The 19,690-nt window shown below is 43.4% G+C and overlaps 1 protein-coding gene across 4 annotated transcripts in view; it reads left to right on the forward strand.

The window, feature by feature from the left end:
* LOC147613322 (DNA polymerase delta subunit 1) overlaps nt 1–19,173 on the forward strand; it is a 57,021-nt gene extending 37,848 nt beyond the window's left edge. For all 4 annotated transcript variants that reach the window (XM_086782615.1, XM_086782614.1, XM_086782616.1 and 1 more), the window contains 18 exons: nt 699–818; nt 898–996; nt 2,224–2,331; nt 2,469–2,564; nt 2,719–2,784; nt 2,899–2,955; nt 8,622–8,709; nt 8,787–8,866; nt 8,952–9,065; nt 9,418–9,532; nt 11,118–11,290; nt 11,493–11,564; nt 11,768–11,842; nt 12,086–12,175; nt 17,723–17,883; nt 18,097–18,170; nt 18,271–18,358; nt 18,444–19,173. In XM_086782615.1, the coding sequence (XP_086638741.1) occupies nt 699–818; nt 898–996; nt 2,224–2,331; nt 2,469–2,564; nt 2,719–2,784; nt 2,899–2,955; nt 8,622–8,709; nt 8,787–8,866; nt 8,952–9,065; nt 9,418–9,532; nt 11,118–11,290; nt 11,493–11,564; nt 11,768–11,842; nt 12,086–12,175; nt 17,723–17,883; nt 18,097–18,170; nt 18,271–18,358; nt 18,444–18,531 (1,764 nt within the window). In that variant the 3' untranslated portion in view covers nt 18,532–19,173. The remainder of the gene's footprint in view (nt 1–698; nt 819–897; nt 997–2,223; nt 2,332–2,468; nt 2,565–2,718; nt 2,785–2,898; nt 2,956–8,621; nt 8,710–8,786; nt 8,867–8,951; nt 9,066–9,417; nt 9,533–11,117; nt 11,291–11,492; nt 11,565–11,767; nt 11,843–12,085; nt 12,176–17,722; nt 17,884–18,096; nt 18,171–18,270; nt 18,359–18,443) is intronic.
* Nucleotides 19,174–19,690: the final 517 nt, after the last annotated feature.

Raw genomic sequence — 19,690 nt, forward strand, 5'->3', positions numbered from 1 at the left:
CAAGTTTCAAGCTCTCACACAAGCAAGCTGTAGCCTCTCAAGACACACACTCTCTCCCTCACACACACACTCTCTCTCAAGCTTCACACACACACACACACACACACACCCCCACCCCCACCCACCCTCACACTCAACTTCTCAAGTTCTACCTCAACTTTCAAGGCTCAAGCCTCACTCACTCTCTCTCTCTCTCTCTCTCTCTCTCTCTCTCAAGCTATCAAGTGACAAGGAGGCATCCATCATCCATGGCATCCTCCTCGTGGTAGTGGCTCTTCAAGTTCCAAGTACCCGTAGAAGGACGACGGGATGGACATGGTGGGATGAGGCCAATCACACCCCATCCCCTCATGGATGCCGTTCCGACCCCCGTCCCCGTTCCCTACATATGGCCGTCCCCCGTCCCTGTCCCCTGTTACCGTCCCCCGTCCCTTGTGACTATGCCGCCTGCAGAGACGGCGGGCTGCTTTCTACCACACTTGGAGCACTGGACCTTTCTTCTCCAGATAGGAGGTCATGGTCACATGGCATTGTAGGCCACGGGTTAGGCTCCCCCCCTTTATTTCTTCAGTATGGACAGAGTTGTAACCTTTTGGCTGACTTTCTTTTAACTAATAGAAGGATTAAAAAATGGTCAAAGGCAGGCATATGATGAAGCTTTCACTTGTTTCTTACTCACTTATTTTTTGATTATGCAGGATGCGTATTTGCCACAGCGCTTGCTAGATAAGCTCATGTTTATATATAATTACATCGAAATGGCTCGAGTAACTGGTGTTCCAATATCTTTTCTCCTTGCACGCGGGCAAAGCATAAAGGTATTTATAGAAACTGCTATTGTCTTTTTCAGTATTGTGCACAGGAGAATACCTGTAGCTCATAATTTTGTTAATGCAGGTGCTATCCCAGATACTTCGGAAATCTAAGCAGAAAAACCTTCTTGTACCCAATGTAAAAGGGCAGGCATCGGGTCAGGATACGTTTGAAGGTGCTACAGTAAGTAAATTGTTTTGGGAACTTGCTTCAGTTTCAGCATCCTACTTTATGCATGACATGCCTGTAGCATAAATCTAGCAAAAAATATGTGTTGTTTTGCCCATGTATTTTATGCATGATATTGCTGTAGCATGAATCGAATCTGGCAGAGTTAGCTTTTTGCGAATGAGATGGTTAAGCAGTGGTTGCACATTGCATCAATGCTTATTTCCCTGTTCGGAGATGCAAGCAGCATCAGTAGGACATTGTGCAAGAGTGCTAGTCAAAGAAGTTGGTTTCTCCAGGAAACAGTCTTTATAGAGCACTCGGGGCCATCTGGTGTATCATATTGATAAGTGGAGAAGGGTGTTAAAAGTTCTTTATGAAGGGAGATTGCCAGGATCACTGCTTGAAACAGACACTACTAGGTGTTGCCACTTGGAGCTTTTGCACAATGTAACTTCTATCCAGCATCCCATCTCTGTCCTGCTTATATGATGACACAAGCAAAGCATGGCAAAACATACCAAGAAGCTGTAGGGTGAGCTGTCTCTCCAGTCAAACCAAAGCCTGCATCAAGGAAGCATTTCAAAGCCAGAAACCTCAAACCCAATCTTGGGACTGGGACCCTTGTCAGCTCATGAATAGTGGGGAATCCCCCATTTCCAACAAGAGTTCAACACTGAAGGTGTCATAAATGACTTTAACAGGACTCTATTCTCCATTGTGTGTATGTTGACTTGAGGAGGGCATTCTAATGTCTGGTGTGAGGCGTGCATCGTGCAAGCTAAAAGAGAGTAAGGCTTTCCATGTGTATTTACAAGAAGAAGGACCAAGCTTACTGCTGTGATATTGCAGCTGTCAGAAAGAGTGTAGTGATTTTAGGCCAACTGTGTATTTCATTTGAAATTATTAGAGCAAAGAACTGAAGCATCCTCAGGTGTACTAGAAACTAAGTTTTAATCCTTGCACCCTGTATTAGACTCCCTTTTCGATTTATCCTTTGCATATCAATCATGGAAAGCCTTTAAATTTTGTTTCCAGATTCATTCTTGTACTGTATGAAATGACATGAATCCCAGCCCTATGTGGCCAATTCTAGGCTCAAAACCATTTTGCAAATGTATTACACATTGTCAAAACAAAGTATGTATGCTGTATTGAAACCTTATTGTGCTGTTTGGGTTGGACCTAAGTGAGTTGCCAACAAGCATGTTGATGATTGCTAGACATCTTTTCAATGGATAGGTATTGGAGGCTAAGTCAGGGTTTTACGAGAAACCAATCGCAACTCTTGATTTTGCGTCATTGTATCCTTCCATAATGATGGCGTACAACCTTTGCTATTGTACGCTGGTAAGGACGTTTATTTCCTACTTGCCAGAAAGCCATTTATTTGAAGTTACAACAAGAACTCATCAAGTAACTGCCGCATTTCCTTGAAAATAGTGCATCATGTCTTATTGGCTCTGATTTGTAGAAATGCTAACCAGGTTCGTGCAGAGGATTTGAGCAAACTAAACCTTGCTCCAGAGCATATCTCAAAGACTCCATCAGGCGAGATATTTGTGAAGCCTGTTCTTGAGAAGGTTGGTTTGGAGAAGGCAAATGCTACAATTATGGAGAAGTGTCACAGCAATGTAGCATAGGAGTATATCCTTGTCCAGCAAACTTTCCACATGTCCTAGTTATCAGCATAGATTGAGTACTTCCCTCTTGGTGACCAGCTTGTGCTATTTGCAGGGGATACTTCCTGAGATACTTGAAGAGCTTTTGGCTGCTCGCAAACGGGCAAAGGCAGATCTGAAGGTTTGTTATTTGAGATACTTATTCAAATTGCTGGTCTGTTATCTGCTCAGTCTGTGGATGAATTGGGAAAAAAACTGCTATCTCGCCCTGATTAAGGAGTTTTCATGCAAGCAGGAAGCTACGGATCCTTTGGAAAAGGCTGTGTTGGATGGCCGTCAGTTGGCTTTGAAGGTTCTATCCTCTTGTTGTAAAGTGCTTGGAAATTTATTTTTTGGCAGTCCATAGCTCAAAATTTTTCTAACAACTTTTGGTGCTGCCTTGAAAAAATGCTACAACTGTTTTCTTAAAGAATTCGGCTTTGTATATTGAGGCCTAAGATCCACCATCAGCAAGTGCCACTTTCATTAGATAAGGACCTCTCAATCAGCATCATTGTGGAGATTCTAATAACTCCTCTTCTCCTCAAGACAATACTTGGGGTCATTCACATATGCTTGCTTTAACCCCCCCCCCCCCCCCCCCCCCCCCCCCCCCCCGCGGGCGGGAAAAAGATCCTTCAATTAGTTAAAGAAAAAACAGCCACAAAGGGGGGAAAACAACCACAAAGGGCTAAGTACAACCACGACAGGCTAGATACAAACTCGCCTCATATAAGGGCGGGAAACAAGTGATCAAGGGGCAAGAGATTCTTCTTCTCCGGCTGAGGAGAAGGCTATCTCATACGGGACGGCGGGGGGGGGGGGGGGGGGGGAGGTGGTCTGTAATGACAAATGGGGTCACCACCTCTATCTGTGAGGAAAGGGCGAGGCCTCCAAAGTCTCAAGAAGGCTTCTAGCCGCTTCTGCATGCGGTCAGAACTTCCCTGTAGCTTCCCCCACTGACCGCGGAGGGTGTGAATGATATCAAGCCATATGCTCTTGATGGTCTCAGTTGACGGAATGTGGGTACCCTCGGTGGCCTCGTTGCATCTAGCACGCCAGATGTGCCAGGCTGCTATGCTATAGAAAATCTCCCATCTTTGGCATGAGTTTGGTCGCCAGTCACATGTAGGTGGGGTTGTGATTGGTATTGCTGCAATATGATGGTGGAAGACTTGAAGGCCCATCCTCCTCATAACTCTTGACCACTCCAGCCTCTCGGTGGCCCAAGTGACAGTACCCCAAGTGATGATCCGGGTTGATGCCCTGTCCATAGCAAAGATGCGGAGAATCTGCTGCCAAATTTGATGAGCCTTCGGGCAATCCCAAAGGCAATGTCGTCGAGACTCGGGGTGGCGCACCATGGGCAAGATGTTGACCGACGTCCAACTGCCAGCCAAGTACCGACGGCCAAACTCCTGTGTGCCATCAACCAAAGAAAGAGAGTGATCTTTCTCGGTTGAAAGTTGTCCCAAAGCCTCTTCGAGAAATCTAAAAGGACGCGTTGTGATAGGCTAGTGTGCTGCTGCTGTCGGTGTGCCATCTATCTTAGGCATCTGGATCCTGTGGCCAAGCCGCGTTGTATATGCAAAGAAAGGGGCATCCAGAGTCTCCTCCCGATCCATGGGATCATGCCAAGTCCACTTTCTTGGGTCCCACGGCAGCCGCGTGAGAGGTTGGCACTCCCAAATAGCCGCCATAGTCTCTCCTTGGCTACCTTGGCCGGTGTTGGATCTATGTGCCATTCCCGTGCTTGAAAACCAATCACCCTCACCCTTTGCAAGGTGCAATCTCTGGAATCCTCGAAGGGGAGCTCTGATCTCTCTAGTCTACCATGGGATCCAATAGAAAAAGTGAGGAGACCACTGTCCTCATCTGCTCCATGGACCGCCACGAGGATATCGTGTTTGGTAAACATGCCTAGCCACACTGGGGGGGGGGGGGGGTTGGTTTTGGGATAGGAGTCAGCCACTCGAGAAATAGCTGCGCTCCGAGAGACCTAGGTGGTCCCATGCTCAAGGCGCCCTAGGATATATGCGGTCGGCAGGCCCCAGCGTGTGGCCACTAGGTAAACGGATCAAGGGGTTCCAGACCAAAGGTTGCCGAAGCTGCTCCTTTGAGGCGATTGGAAAAATCTGTCTGAGGGTTGGCCGGAGATGATCCCAAGCACCGAGTAGATTGGTTGGCAAATCTATCCTCAAAGGCTGGGCTAAAACCACCCACGGGCTTGCATCTCTGTGAAAATCCATCTAGTACAATGCAGCCACGGGTCCCCAAGGCTCGGAGTGCGGGCTGAAATCCGGGCCAAGAGGAAATCCTTCCAAGGCTCACCACCGTGTAGGAGTCCTCTGACAATCAACCTGCCCAGCAGGGCACGGCTCTGTATAGCGGGATCGATGATGCCAAGCCCCCCTCTGCTATGTGGCTGAATGATCACTCTCCATGCCACCTTGGCCCTAGTTGGTCTCCCATCACTTCCGGCCCACAAGAAGTTCCGGGTCAAACGCTGTACTTGGCCAATACATGCCTGAGAAAAGGCCCAGCACGAAGTGATGTACCACATGGTGGCAAGCAGTACCTGGTTCGCCACCACCACTCTGCCTGCTAAGGATAGCCTCATTGAGCTCCAATATAAAAGCTTTTTCCAAATACTCAAAAGAAGCGGAGTGAGCTGTTGCTCTGGATAGATATCAATGCCAACTTGGCAACTGAGGTAGCGGACTGGAGTGCCCCTCGGGATCCACTGGAAAGCCTCAACTGGTCGCCAAGTCGGGTGCTGACCTTACTCAAAAACCACATGACTTGTGTCACTTGATCTGCGCTCGTGATACGCGGTAGAAAATCTCGATCGCCTCCGAGAATCTTTGGAGATTCCCAACATCTCTTGCAAGGTAGGCTGTTGTGTCGTTTGCAAACTCTAAGTCGAGTAGCTCCTCTTGCGTGCGGAGGGGAAGGTGCAATCCCTGAAGTCCGGTCTCTTGGGTGGAGAGACCGGTCTCATGGCCTCGGCGACAAATAGGAAGAGGTACGGTGCCAGCGGACAGCCTTGTCAAACCGCACATATACTTGCTTTTGAGAAAGTGGCTTGGAGAAATGTTGTGGTTGATGTTGGATTGAGAGATTTACGGACAAGTTCTTCTCCTAATAAGAGAGGTTTTACTTTTCACCATAATGCGCATTCCGTTTATGGTGCAAGATTGGACGTTGGTACGTCTTATTGATCAATTTATGAATCACTGGCATTAAGGTAATAGAGTGCCAATCAAAAAGTTTTTGACACAAATCCTTTTTTTGGCACCGGTCTTTTCAATCCCTCTTGCCAAGCAAAAGGCACGACGCTCAAATTCCAAGCCTCATTGATAAGCAAAAGTGACTCTTCAAGCATAGAGCAAAATTGCAGAAAGAACTACACAATCAATCCATCCCATCCTAGAGTCTTCCATTTACCAAGCGCCTATTTTGTCTTGTTCAAATCCATAGCTGAAAACATGGACTCCAAATCAACCATTTAATCCATGTCTACAATGTTGGAAACATGAGACAGAAGCTCCTGCCGAACCCTACGAATATCAAGAGTCATCTGGGACGGTGTTACGAAAACATGCTGAAAATGCATAACACATTCATGCTCTAGCTGGTGTATGTCCTGTGTCCAATTGCCATCCTCCTTTATCACTCTAGATATGCATTGTTTTTGTCTCGAAACATACAAGCTTGTGAAAAAAGCTTTGGATGAGCGGTCCTTATCCAAAAGGGGTTGTTGACATGATCTAACTTGCCAATGCATACTTTACATAGATAATATGATCCTGCTCTTGCTAGGATAGCATGCGAGTATGATTGGTCTCCTTAGAACCTGTAGCATATTCTTCAAGTGATATATGCATTGTTTTTCTTCTCCCAATATAATCGTTTGCATACGGACAGCAAAATGATACCATGCAATGTCTATGTTCTCATACATTTCAGCCTGTAACACATCAATGACATCAATAGTCATATCCTGAAACAGTGCATGCGAGAGAGAGAGAGAGGTACTGTTCACCAGTAGAAGCCGTTTAGTGGGTAAGAAAGCCTCATCAAGAGGCATATCAAAGTACAAACCCAACCAAACTGACGCATGATCAAAAAGGTTCAAAAAGTAATCAATCCACATACGACACGAAAAAGTGTCAACATGATAATAATAATTGCCTCAAAAAGATCTTGAATAGGAGTATCCATCCAGCTTAATATGGTTTTGTGCTTTGTAGACAAATAATAGATAACATTGCTAAGGTCTGTGGTGGCATAGAGTATGCAAAATATACCAAGTAGGATGTGATCTTATTGCAGGTTGATATTGCCAAGGCTTTTGATACAGTTCAATAGGATTACATTGCAGAAGTCATGACGAAGTTGGGCTTTGGTCCAAAAATGCAAAACATAATTTATTGGCTGTATCGAGATAGCATTGCGAGATGGATTTTAGGAAAAGGCTTATCCTCTGGATGGGTTTTGGGTAGATCTGTGCGACAAGGCTGCCCTCTCAATACCTTGCTCTATGTTATTGCTACTCATCCCTTCTTGACATATATGGATAAGCTTGTTGAGGTTGACAAATTACATGGGCTTCGTCTCCTTGATGGTTGGCATTTGGTTGCTCAAGCTTCTTTCCTCAGAATATGCAATCGGATCTGCAATGTCTCGTGAACGCCTTGCATATGTTTGGAATGGCAGCACATCTTTTTATCAATTTTAAAAAATCAACATAGTTGCCCCTTAACAAAGCTCAATGGCACAATATTCTATGGAATGGGCAAATCATATCGCCTAGATAACATGTGAAACGTCCGGGATATCTTGTGAGATGGAATCTTTCACTTCGTGATGCTACAGATTGGGTCCTCCAAAAACTTATGATTAAATTTGAATATAGGAAACTCTCTACTTGGCCACTTCATGTTAGATTGAGAATAGTTCAATCGATTTACATTCAGTTTTTTATCCCTCTTCTAGCATGGTCTAAAAACCAAATCTCTTGTTTTATGACAAAAAGCATTGAGATCATTTGGCAAAATTCTCATTATAAGAAGGCCTCACGTCTCCTTAAATATGAGTTCATATGCTTTAACTGCGATGGGTGAACCCCTGGTTACACAGTTAATTTCTCTTGCAGCTCTCAATGTTGACAGGGCTGCCACGTTGTGCCCTTAAAGGGCCTTAAAGGGGCAAATGGTCTATCCCTGGAATGTATCGACACCCTTGGAAGTACGCAATGGCTGTCCTTGTCTGTCATCTGCGAGAGGCACACTTGGGAAGGCGCACAGGTTTGCAGGATTTTATCATTTAGGAGGAATTATTTATTGGTACCTTCTAGAATGGGGCTGCTGTGGGTGGGGATGTACAGTCCGAGTGCCCAATCTGCTTAACTGCTGCCTGCAGCTTGGTGGGCAGACACGGTTGGGTGCTCAGGCTGTGTGTAACCAGGCCAAGAATGACTGCGAAGGCTCATTTACATTTTTCTAAGTCAAAATAGCCCATGCTATACGGAGGGAAGATATTCTTCTTGTTTTTCAAGGGATAAGGTTTGATGTAGACCACCTAGTCAGAGTTTTTTTTGGAGGGAAAAAAGAATCTAAAATATCCTTTTCAAAGAACTGGTAAAGTGCATGTCAGATCTTGTTGTCAAAACTTTGTCTGTGAAAGCTTATACCAATCAGGGTGATGGGCTTGTTTTGCCTGTGCTTCACTAGATCGATGTTCCTCTTAGGGGTGTGGGTCAGCGCCATCACTCAATCAATTTCTTGACGGCAACCTTTACATCCGCACAGGGATCATGAATTTAGATCAAGAATACTTCTTGACAGTTCTGTTCTGCTTTGTGATCTTATAAAAATAGTGGAAAGAATTTTGTTTCCTTTGCTGCTGTTTGTTGGAATTTAGCATGTACTTGTGAACCTATCTTTTGATCTAAATGCATGCTGGCTTACTCTGTAGGTCAGTGCAAACTCTGTGTATGGGTTTACGGGGGCAACTATTGGACAGCTCCCTTGCCTTGAAATATCTAGCAGTGTTACCAGCTATGGTGAGCTTTTACATCCAAGGTTTTCATCAATTTTCTGTGATTCACAAAATGTAAGTTTTATGCGGTGTGAATGTCAGGGAGGCAGATGATTGAACACACAAAGAAGCTAGTCGAAGAGCGTTTCAACTTGAGAAATGGATATGAGTTTGATGCTGAGGTAACTTGTTTCTTAGTTTCCTTTTATACTTGGCATGAAAGAATTCTCCATGCAACTGCTTCAGAGTTTCTTCATACCAGTGCAGGTGGTATACGGAGATACAGATTCTGTGATGGTACAGTTTGGTGTTCCTGCTGTAGAAGAAGCTATGAAGCTTGGAAAGGAAGCTGCAGAATACATAAGTGGAACTTTCACAAAGGTATCATCGAGCCAAACTATCAGGACTCAGGCCAGTGGATGGCATTTCTTTGTTTTCTATAATGTACCATTGTATGTTTGCAGTGCTTAAGTTTCCTGCTTTTGTTGATGGAATGGTTCCAATAGCCCAAGAAACCTACCCATGTGATTCATTGTGTTCATATGCATGAATGTGTATGAAATAATCTTGTGTAGAGGTCTGGCATGCTTGGGGCCTGATGTCTTTGGTAGAGCATGTCCGAGCTCACGCTAGGAAATATCAGCTGTGAGGCTTTAGTGTTGAGTGTGCACTTAGTGTTTTTTAGATTATCATGGCCAAGTTCTAATCAGCTATATTTTATGTTTTTGTGCAGCCGATAAAGCTGGAATTTGAGAAAGTTTACTTTCCGTATTTGCTTATCAGCAAGAAGAGATATGCTGGTCTACTTTGGACAAAACCAGAGGTTTATGACAAAATGGATACCAAAGGTAGATTCCATACTTCTTTCTTATTTTTCTTTTCAAGTGGGTGTGAGGGATTTGAATACACTCCCTTTCGGTAGGGAGTGAAATGAGCTAACAACTTGGGCAAGAGACCGCAACCTAGTTTTTTTCTTACTCATGAAATGATGTGCTAGACAAACAAAACTTATCCTCCAAAGTTCAAAGATCTCGTAGGCAATTATTTGTCATTAAAGTGAAGGCACCTAGGACACTGGCAGTAGCAAGTGTTCATAATACCAAGTATTTTGGCTATTTATGACCGGATAGTTATCTATAGCAGCAATAGCCACTATAGAAGTGAGACTTGGGTTATGATTGTTCACAGAGAGTTATCCACTCTGTGGTTTGTGATGGACCAGGATTACCGTCGGGAACATGTTTGGATTCGATGGATCACGGATGGTCACGCCGAAGGCCTTAGTTGGCAGGTGTTGGTAGCATAGTTGCAAACATTCTCGTTTGCAAGGGTATGCAAACGTTCGCAAAGAATGCAGCAAACTCGCGATTGCAGAGGCTTGCATTCTTCACTTCTACCCACCGTCTTTCCAATGTTAAAAAAATTGGCGTCTGTCCAATATTTGGGTTCTTGTAAGGGCAACGTGTAAAAAAATTGAGATTTCAAGATGATGTCTGGACCCTCATTTGTATTTTCAGCTTGTAACTTTAAATCTTAGTTTGTGTTCTCTTTTCTTCTCCCATAATTAATAATTTGGGCATAAGTTTCATGATTTTATGCATACATAATAAGGTCACGAATGCAACCTCGCCAAGGTTTGAAGCATTCTTTAGCATACTCGTATGCAAATGCGTGAATGCAAAGAATGCTTGCAACTATGGTTGGTAGTATATCAGTGCTGATTGGCATGGTTGGTGGGATTGGGGCCTTAGCCTTTGGCTCGGGGGAGGTTTGTGGAAGTGAACCTACGGTTGGGTGGTGAGCTAGCCTGTATCCCTCTTAGGGGGTTTGTACTAATCGCGTGTGTTTTGCGTTTAGGAGATCTGTGGGGTTGTAACACTTGTAACTCTCTGTGAACAATAATAACCCAAGTCTCACTTATACAGTGGCTACTGTCGCTATAAATAACTGTCCGGTCATAAATAGCTAGTATACTTGGTATTATTAACCATGAGTCTTAGCCGCCTCTATGAGCTTGCTTCCTCTAATCCTAGGGCTCCCCTAACCTTGTTGGATTAGACTACTAATCTTGAAGATTAGGATTAGGTACGTAACGTTAGCCCTCTAGATTCTTTGATTATGCACTTGTCTATTGGGGAACACTATGAATATAGGACATGTAAACAAGGGGCCATCTTGATGTAAACATAATTATCAAGTAAACCCAACGAGAAAGCACTTCTCATGTTTAACTTTCTCATTTTCAACTTTCTTGTTTCATTTTGAATTACTATGTTGAAAGGTGATCTGAGAGCAAGCAGGACGACTGTTGTATCCCAATCATTTGTAACCAGGATGGGATGCTATGAAGAGTCTACTTTGTGATTTAAGAAATGGCCTCCAAGCCTTGGGTTGATGATCCAGTCATCAATAGTTGAGTGTGATCTTTTGCAGGAATTGAAACAGTACGAAGAGATAATTGCTTGTTGGTGAAAAATGTGGTCACAGAGTGTTTACACAAGATACTCATTGAGCAAAATATTCCAAGCGCCGTACAGTTTGTCAAGAACACTATAGCAGATTTGTTGATGAATCGTATGGACCTCTCTCTTCTTGTCATTACAAAGGTGATTTTTCCTGGCTCGATGTCATTTGAGCAGGAATGTCCGCTTTTATCTTTAGTACTTTGGGATTACTTGCAATCAATGAGCTTAGGTCAAATGTATTTTCATCTATTTGGTTGCTGTGTGTGTGAGTAGTAATGGGGTGATAAATGCCAGGAATGCTTCTGTGTAGAATGCCTTATGTGAATGTGGTTTTGTAAAACAGGGCTTAACAAAGACGGGAGATGATTATGCAGTCAAGGCTGCACATGTGGAGCTTGCTGAACGCATGCGCAAGGTTCTTAAGAATCTGTTTGATAGGTTTTTGTTTAGCAGCTGTGTCCCCTCTTAAAGCCAACTTTCAAATGCTTTTTCATTTTGTGAACCCTTGATTATTATGTTACATTTTAGATTTAGGTGCTTTTTTAGTAGCTTGCTTTGATGTGTAAGGAGAGTTTCCCTAGCTGCATGATCTCTCTAACCGTTTCAGTTGATTTTTAGAGAGATGCAGCGACTGCTCCCTCAGTAGGTGATCGCGTGCCATATGTTATTATCAAAGCTGCCAAAGGTGCCAAGGTACTTCAATTCTGTTTATTTAGGTGTGTTTTTATCCATAATTGCAGAAAGCTCAAGTAATGGACCATTTATTGATCACTGAAGTGGTGTATATGAAGCATGCTGTGGACTTTAAATGTTTACTTTGCTTATGACCTGATCAAGTAGGCTTGTTCTAGACAGTATTTTCACGTGTGCTCATACTTGTGGTCTTAGCCTTGAGTATTTTTTCTTGCCTTAGTCTGTTTGGTTTGATTCCTACAGGCTTACGAGAAGTCTGAAGATCCAATTTATGTCCTCGAAAACAACATCCCAATTGACCCACAGTACTACTTGGAGAATCAATTAAGCAAGGTACGCAATACAGTATTGGTAGCTTGACACGGGAGTCTTTGTTATGTAAATAATCATCAAATGCTGTGAGCAAATATACAGCAATACTCTAGGTTTTGAGTTCCTTGGACCATAGCTGGCCTTAAGTTCTTTTCTGCTATTGTCCAACCAGGTTCAACTCCTTCACCTTGAAGTGCCTAGTGTTGTGGTGGTACTTTTTTGCCCCAAAGAGTTGATCCTTTTTCACCGAACAGAGAAATTTTTTCTTCTTTATCTCCCCACCTTGACCTAAGTTCAACACAAAAGATGCAGGAAACATTCTCTAGTCTCTTTGTCCCACCGTTTTAGAGACTTCTCAGCCTTTGCGAGAACCCATGAGTAGAGCTGACCATACCCACTCATTCTACTATCACTACAAATCAATCATGGCTAGACCTGGTTTACAATCTCAACCTCACTTGTCTTTTCAATTTCAAATCCCCCCAAATTCTCAAATCAAAAGCCCATGTCCTCACTCAAATTCGTTTACGTGGAAGCTCAAGAATCTTTGCTCTACATTTTGTTTTTCAGAAATAGACTTCTATTAAGTAAGATAGAATCATACAAAGGGGAGACCCCAGGATACTTAGCACCTTCCAGAGTTTGGCCGGTCGTCGGGCAACCTTTCCTTTTTTCATTCTGTCCACAGATCAGTGAGCCCCATCCTCTCCCGCCTTGTGACTGCTTTTATGTGGATGAATGTGGTTGTGACAGGGGTGACCTGGAGCATCACTCGTACAGGTAGGCCACTCGCGTTTTTTGTTTCTTCCATGGCAGCATCATCAGCACCTTGGAGGTTGGCCCTTGGGGCCAAACTGTTGCCCTCCCCCGGCGATGCCCCCCACCCCTTCCCCCCCCAAAACCTCCCAACCAAGAGGCTCCAAGAGTTGTGGGGGTGCAAGGGATGGAAATGGTAGAGAGATTTTATTGCAATCCATCGATGGCACCCCCGTCGCCCAGCCACACTAGCAGCCTAGGGTGTGCCTTCGTCCTTCATTGAGGACTTTTGTTAACAGCTATCGGCAACGGCTATCGAGCAGCTTCCGGCTATAAATGGTGACACTTTTTCTCTGGCTATTGGCCCACGGGACTCCGGGAGCCTCGTAGTTGGCACTTGGTTGGTGATCATTGGGCAGGCTAGCTACAGCCGATGTGGCAACCTCGAGGATGGGAGCTCATCAGTAGCTTAGCAGCTTGCCACATCTGACATGCTCATTTTAGCAAAGACCATTGGATGGAGTGACTACCCTACCTATGGAGACCATCCGAGTCTTATGGGTGGATCTCATTCATACCCTGAGGGGGTGTTTCGGGCACTTGACCAGCGAGTTGGAGTGCATGCAGCAGAGGTGAGAGGCATTCCCTTGTGCTTGGACCCTCGAATCCTTCCTTTCCAAGAAGAACAAAGGAGTTTTTTGGCATTATAGGCCCCCAATGTGGCTTTTCCCCCCTTCCCCTCTGATGAACCTCCCTCGGAGAGTGGCTAGCCATGTAGGGAGCTCTCAATTGCATGCATTTTGTACATATTGACTGCATTTTGGTAGTGTTTGTACTCTACCACTCTAGTAAGATTTTTCTTTAACTAATGAAAGGATCTTGTCTTGGAAAAGAAAGACAAAGGGTGGATGTCGTATAAAAGGTTTGTGGTAGGCTCCAGAAGAGCAAACTCGATCTTGTGATTCAAGAGCATGATATAGATATTGTAATTCCATTGATTGATGTGGAATGTTTGATTGAACACAATGCTAATCAATAACTTGAATATATTGAGATTTAATGGACACCGAGCAAAATACAAGATGTAATTTGTTGAATTTACAAGAGATGCACAACGAGCTAGAACGGCTGGTCTCTCTCTCAAATAATATATATTGATCTTGGGAGAATCAAGTATATAGTGTCATGGGTGTTTCTGACCAGATTTCCTACAAATGCATATGAATACAGTATTGCAAACAGTATGGTTGTTGGTAAAGATCTTCAACTCACAATACCCTCTCAAGTGTCCATGTTCCTTGCCATTTGCTCTCTATTGTTCTACCCACACATGGTAGAAACAATCTTCAAGAGAGCATGTAGGACAAGAGAACACTACATAGGGTATGTGAACATGGAGTCCTTCTCTTGCCTCTTACTACTTGCTTCCATAATTGAGCATCAAAGCTTACCAATTGTAAGTAGAGTTGAAGTAAGGAACATCTCCAAAAGAAGTATCCACAAGATCACTGGTTGCATAGCACCCAGAAGTAGAAACCATCTGCGGATCACTAGCATCACCATACAAAGCAACTGCCACACATAGAAAGTAGAAGCATCATCAAGAGCACGGATGAAGTGTCGAAGAACCGAATCCTGACAATTCAAGAGGAGAAAGCCATGGATCTGTCCGTCGGTCTTCCTCTACCAACACTCATTCTCCGCGGAGGCAAGGTCCGGTAAGCACTGATTCTTGTACGAGAGAAACTCCATCAAACCATACTCCCGGAGAATAGAAGTAACTTGCAACTTCCATGATTGAAAGTTACCACCATCCAACTTGTCTACCTCATCCAGGAAACAGCAAGAAAGTGTTATGGGAGCCAAATCTGAAACTGTCATCGTTGATCCAACCAAAAGGACCAAACCTCATAAGCTCAAAACTGTCCAAATCAGAAAACGCTGATGTAGGTCCCTTCCCTCCACCAAAACGCAGCCCTAAGAGGTTGGACAACACCCGAAAATCCTCTTGTAGTAAAAAACACAGAAGCTTCTATCGATTGTACCTGCAACCTTGAGGCCACCAGAAGAGGGAAGCAAAAAAATACAGATTTGATATAGAGAGAAAAGACAGCCACACAGGGCTTGGGAATATGTTGTAAGAAGGTGCAAAACAGAAAGGCAACAACTAGACAGCCCTCACTATAACTCGGGCTCTCCTAAAAAAAAAGCACACAATCTTAGAAGAAGTTTCTACCACAGGTACCAAGGTTGTCACCAAAGCTAGAGTCACAACAAGAATTTGGAAAAAAACGCAGAGGTGAAGGGGTTGTAGATAAGGCAAAATTTGGGGCAGCAGAGAGAACTCTAAACCTAGAGCTTTGATACCATGAAAGAGTTCACAGAGCAGAAGCAAGATAAGCACTAGAGTGTGCTAATCTGAGAAGTGCAAGAGAGAGAGAGAGAGAGAGAGAGAGAGAGAGAGAGAGAGAGAGAGATGAAGCAACTATGCTGAATATACTGCAATGAAGCAATCCCGAGCAAGAGACAGAAAAGGTCTCATAAGTGAGGATACAAAAGATGACCAAACTATGAAAAGTGAGGGAGGCAAGCCCACCTATAAATAGGTAATGAAGGGTTGACCGATTGGACAAATCAAAGCTGGCCAATTAAAAATACCAAGAAAATAGAGAAAAAAATTTGGGGATGAATATGCTAACAAATACAAGATGTAATTTGTTGAATTGACAAGAGATGCACAATAAGTTGGAATGACCGGCTCCTCTCTCAAATAGTGTATGTTGATCTTGGGAGAGTCAAGTACATAGTGTCATGGGCATTTTTGACCATATTTCCATACCAATGTATATGAATACAATATTGTAAATAATATGTTGTCGGTGAAGGTTTTCAACTCACGCTACCCTCTCAAGTGCCCATGTTCCCTACCATCTGCTCTCTATTGTTCCATCCACACATGGTAGAAACAATCTTCAAGAGAGCATGTAGGACAAGAGAACACTACACAGGGTATGTGAATATGGAGTCCAGCTTTTCCCTCCTACTACTTGCTTCCATAATTGAGCTTCAAAGCTTACCAATTGTAAGTATAGTTGATGTCAGTGGAAGTCTTTGTATGGAAGCATCTGGAGTGTTGAAATCTTCAATTTGTCGCAATCCTTCACAACAAAAGTCTCCAAGTGGTCACAAAGAACCTTGGGAAAGCTTCCCCTATGGTTTAACTTGAGAAAGGAAGGCTGAAATCAGGGTTTTCAGCCACCATAAGACCAGAAATTACAGCAAATAAAAGGGTTGTTTTGTTGAATTTTAGTCATTGGGAGTCTCTAGGAGAGTGAATACTTGGAAACACTCTTGGAAGCTTGGAAAACACTTAGATATGGTGTAGGGAAGGAGAAAAGTGCAGAAAACACAGCCATAAAGCCTCTTGAAGGGGCGCCAACTTCTGGAGAGAGGAGAGAAGAGAGATGATGAGATGTCCACCTTGGGTGTCAGGTAGAGAGGGAAAGTAAGTTGGGGTCCAATCTGGGATTGACACATGGTCACAAATAACATGCGAGAGTCTTTTTGGAGTGGATAACTGAACCAGCAGTTCTTTTCATTCACCCAACATGGAAAAGGAATCTTAAGAAACTTAGCTATGTTCAGGGCTCAGAACAAAGTTGGCTCACTCTGGATGTGAAGCCAGCCGTGGATGTTCTATTCACAGTTGCATAGTTGGAGGGACCTTCACATGCCATGCCACTTGGGCCACACTCTAGGGGAGACTTTTGTATTGCAATTTGTTCCGCAATTTCACTCATGCTCCTCATTTGAATTCAGATGCCTTCTGTGCTTTCCAAACCTTTTTTTTTTGGGGGGGGGGGGGGGATCTTGTTGATTATTCAGCGGAGGCCATAACCCTTCTGGGAACAACTCATTTTGAAGCAGTATGAACCTATTATACATCGTTAATTGCATGATACACACATTGGATTCATGCAGGCAGGCATACTTAAACATTATCTTCTCTATTAGAGAGGCAGAAGAATGGGATGTTTAAAGGAGTGAATACAGGAGTCTCTTTACAGCACACAATCGAGTCCTGATTCAAGCTGAGGGGGGATTGAACACCTAAATTTATAGTTGAGTTTGCTGGCATGGCCGCTTGCTTCGCTGCGTTATCTCCTTGTGGCAACTGCTAGTGCTATAAGTTAATTTGTCAGGTCTACAGATTTAGCTCATCACTGGGCGTCTCACCAACTTAGCAAAATTAACATTGTCAAGCAGACTTCAAAGAGAGATTTGGGCTGTCAAATAGGGGTGGATAGAATGCTTTCACAGCAGTTTGCATGTGTCCTTGAGAGCATTCACCATTCTGCCTCGTTCTCTCCTCTCTACTACCAAAGTCTTAAAAATGATGCACTAAAGACTATCTCCAAGTGAGCTGCTGGCACATGATCATGACAATTCACAAAGCACGAGACCCTATGGAATCTCTATGGATCTGGATCCATAGAAGTATTGGACCATCATAATTGATTAATTGTTTCCCAAGGTTTATGGAGCGGCGCTAGGTTCTCACCTAAATTGGGCTGAGAGATGGGAAGTTAGATTTAGTCCATCATCTGTATATAACTGTCTATAATAAGTGTATACATGCTCTGTATAACTGTCTATAGTAAGTGTATACAAGCTCTATTAATGAGTTGGCTTAGGAGGGTTACTTTACAACAATTCAGTAAATGAACTGGAAATTTGCTTTTGAAGGTTCAACACTGAAAAGGACTTGGTTTGCATCTTCTTATTAACTTTCTAAATGCATGCTCATAACAGCCTCTGCTGCGTATATTCGAGCCAATTCTAAAAAACGCAAGCAGGGAACTACTTCATGGAAGTCATACTCGAGCAGTCTCGATATCAACACCATCAAATAGTGGCATCATGAAGTTTGCAAAGAAACAGCTCAGCTGTATAGGGTGCAAAACCCCAATCAGGTCTGTCAATGTTTGTTGCAGTGGTTTAAGCGCATGTTATCTGTAGCCTTTTCAAGTATAGGACTGTGCGAACCATGGACTCCTATATGAGCTGAAAATAACTGGCAGTTCTAAAACTAGGGGTTATGTTTGTTGCTTGGTTGGAGAAATGTTATCGTTTTTTATGGTGATAACGTCGTCACTTATTATGGTGTTTATTTTGCATGAAAGCAGCGGAGAGGATCAAACTTTATGTAAACACTGCAAAGGCAGGGAGGCAGAACTATATCAAAAGACAGTAACAAACGGTACTTTTTCCACAGTTTTGATGAGTTTGTTATACCTTTTCCAATCTATTTGTTAATCTCTATCATGAGTTATACTTCTTTTCATGTTTGAGTTTTACAGTCAGAGAACTAGAGCACCTCTTTAATAGGCTGTGGACTCAGTGCCAGCGTTGCCAAGGGTCACTACACCAAGATGTTCTATGCACAAGGTAAAGTTTAATTCTTGAAATTTAGTGATTCAATTGACTTGTCCTTGAAATCTATGTTTAACTAACGTGGTGCACTGCATTGCAGCCGAGATTGTCCCATATTTTATCGGCGTAAGAAAGCACAGAAAGACTTGTCTGAGGCTGAGTCACAACTTGAGCGTTGGGACTTCTGAGATGCCTGGCTGTAAGTACATTGTAAGGCAAAATTTGTCTGCAGACCACAGGGAAATTGTCAAGTATCAGAGGTGTATTGACATCCCTGGGGCTCATAAGCCTTACACCAAAAGAAGACTGCAAAACTCTATGGCTGCTCTATGTCCATGTATCTCCCCTTCTTATCTGCCTGTCCTGTCTCCCTTGATATTTGGAGGAGTATCACAATAATTTGTGATATCTGCATCATTGTAGCCTTAAAGGAAGGGGCTTGATATAACTCTCCCAGTGCAGTGATATTAGAGGTCTTCACAAGCTAGAGATGCCGCCTGCAATCACAAGTCTTCAAAGTTTTTGTGGATATTGAAGAGGTTTATGCAGGCTAGGCAAGCCACCTAGAATCACGAGTCTCCAATTTTTTTTGCCGGAATGAGAATATGGTTGCATTACTTGGCGGAGTTCAGCATAATGCACTTGTATAGAAGTGAACAAGAGATTCAAGCTTTGAATAGCAGTGTTGCTGCGCAAAGATGTATATATAGAGGCTTATCTTGACTCACAAATGCCTTCCTTCAACTACACACTGTCAGAACCTGCCTTGGACTGGTGTAACACAATGAAGAACATCTTTGCTAATTTTCAAGCGTGCCCCTCTATAGCAAGCCATGGTGTGAAATAATAGTGTTGAAATTAAGTGTCCTTAGGTCACAAGTTTACAACCAGTCTCTGAATAAGTACCAGAGTCTTGTACACTGCTGAGGATGGTAGTTTTTGTCCTTGCAAAGAGTCAGGCTACTATGATGTTATTGACCGTTAAACAGTCAACAAAGTATGGGTTGGAAATGGCTTATGGGCAGCGGTCTGGAGTGCCTGATAACGGAAGAGTGACACCGACATCTTCAGGCCCACCATTGCTGCTCCAAGTAAAACCCTCAGCCTATAGGTGGGCATCTATTTGACCAACCGCCTCAAATTGTAGGGATAGCCTTACAAATTTGTAATTCGTAGCACCTTAATAGTGGTGTAAGAAATTGATGAATCTCCTTTCCTAATTGTGCTGCAAGAATATCCAGTCCCTAGTTCTTGCCTCTAATACAGTATTAAGGGCTTTTTGGTGTGCAAGTTGTCTGATTCTCATTGAGATTAACCCAGTCGAGCTGTTATGAACTTTTCCAAAGA

This window comes from Cibotium barometz, chromosome 44 (genome assembly GCF_041138505.1).
Source record: "Cibotium barometz isolate CiBa-2024 chromosome 44, ASM4113850v1, whole genome shotgun sequence".
NCBI classification, from domain to species: domain Eukaryota; kingdom Viridiplantae; phylum Streptophyta; class Polypodiopsida; order Cyatheales; family Cibotiaceae; genus Cibotium; species Cibotium barometz.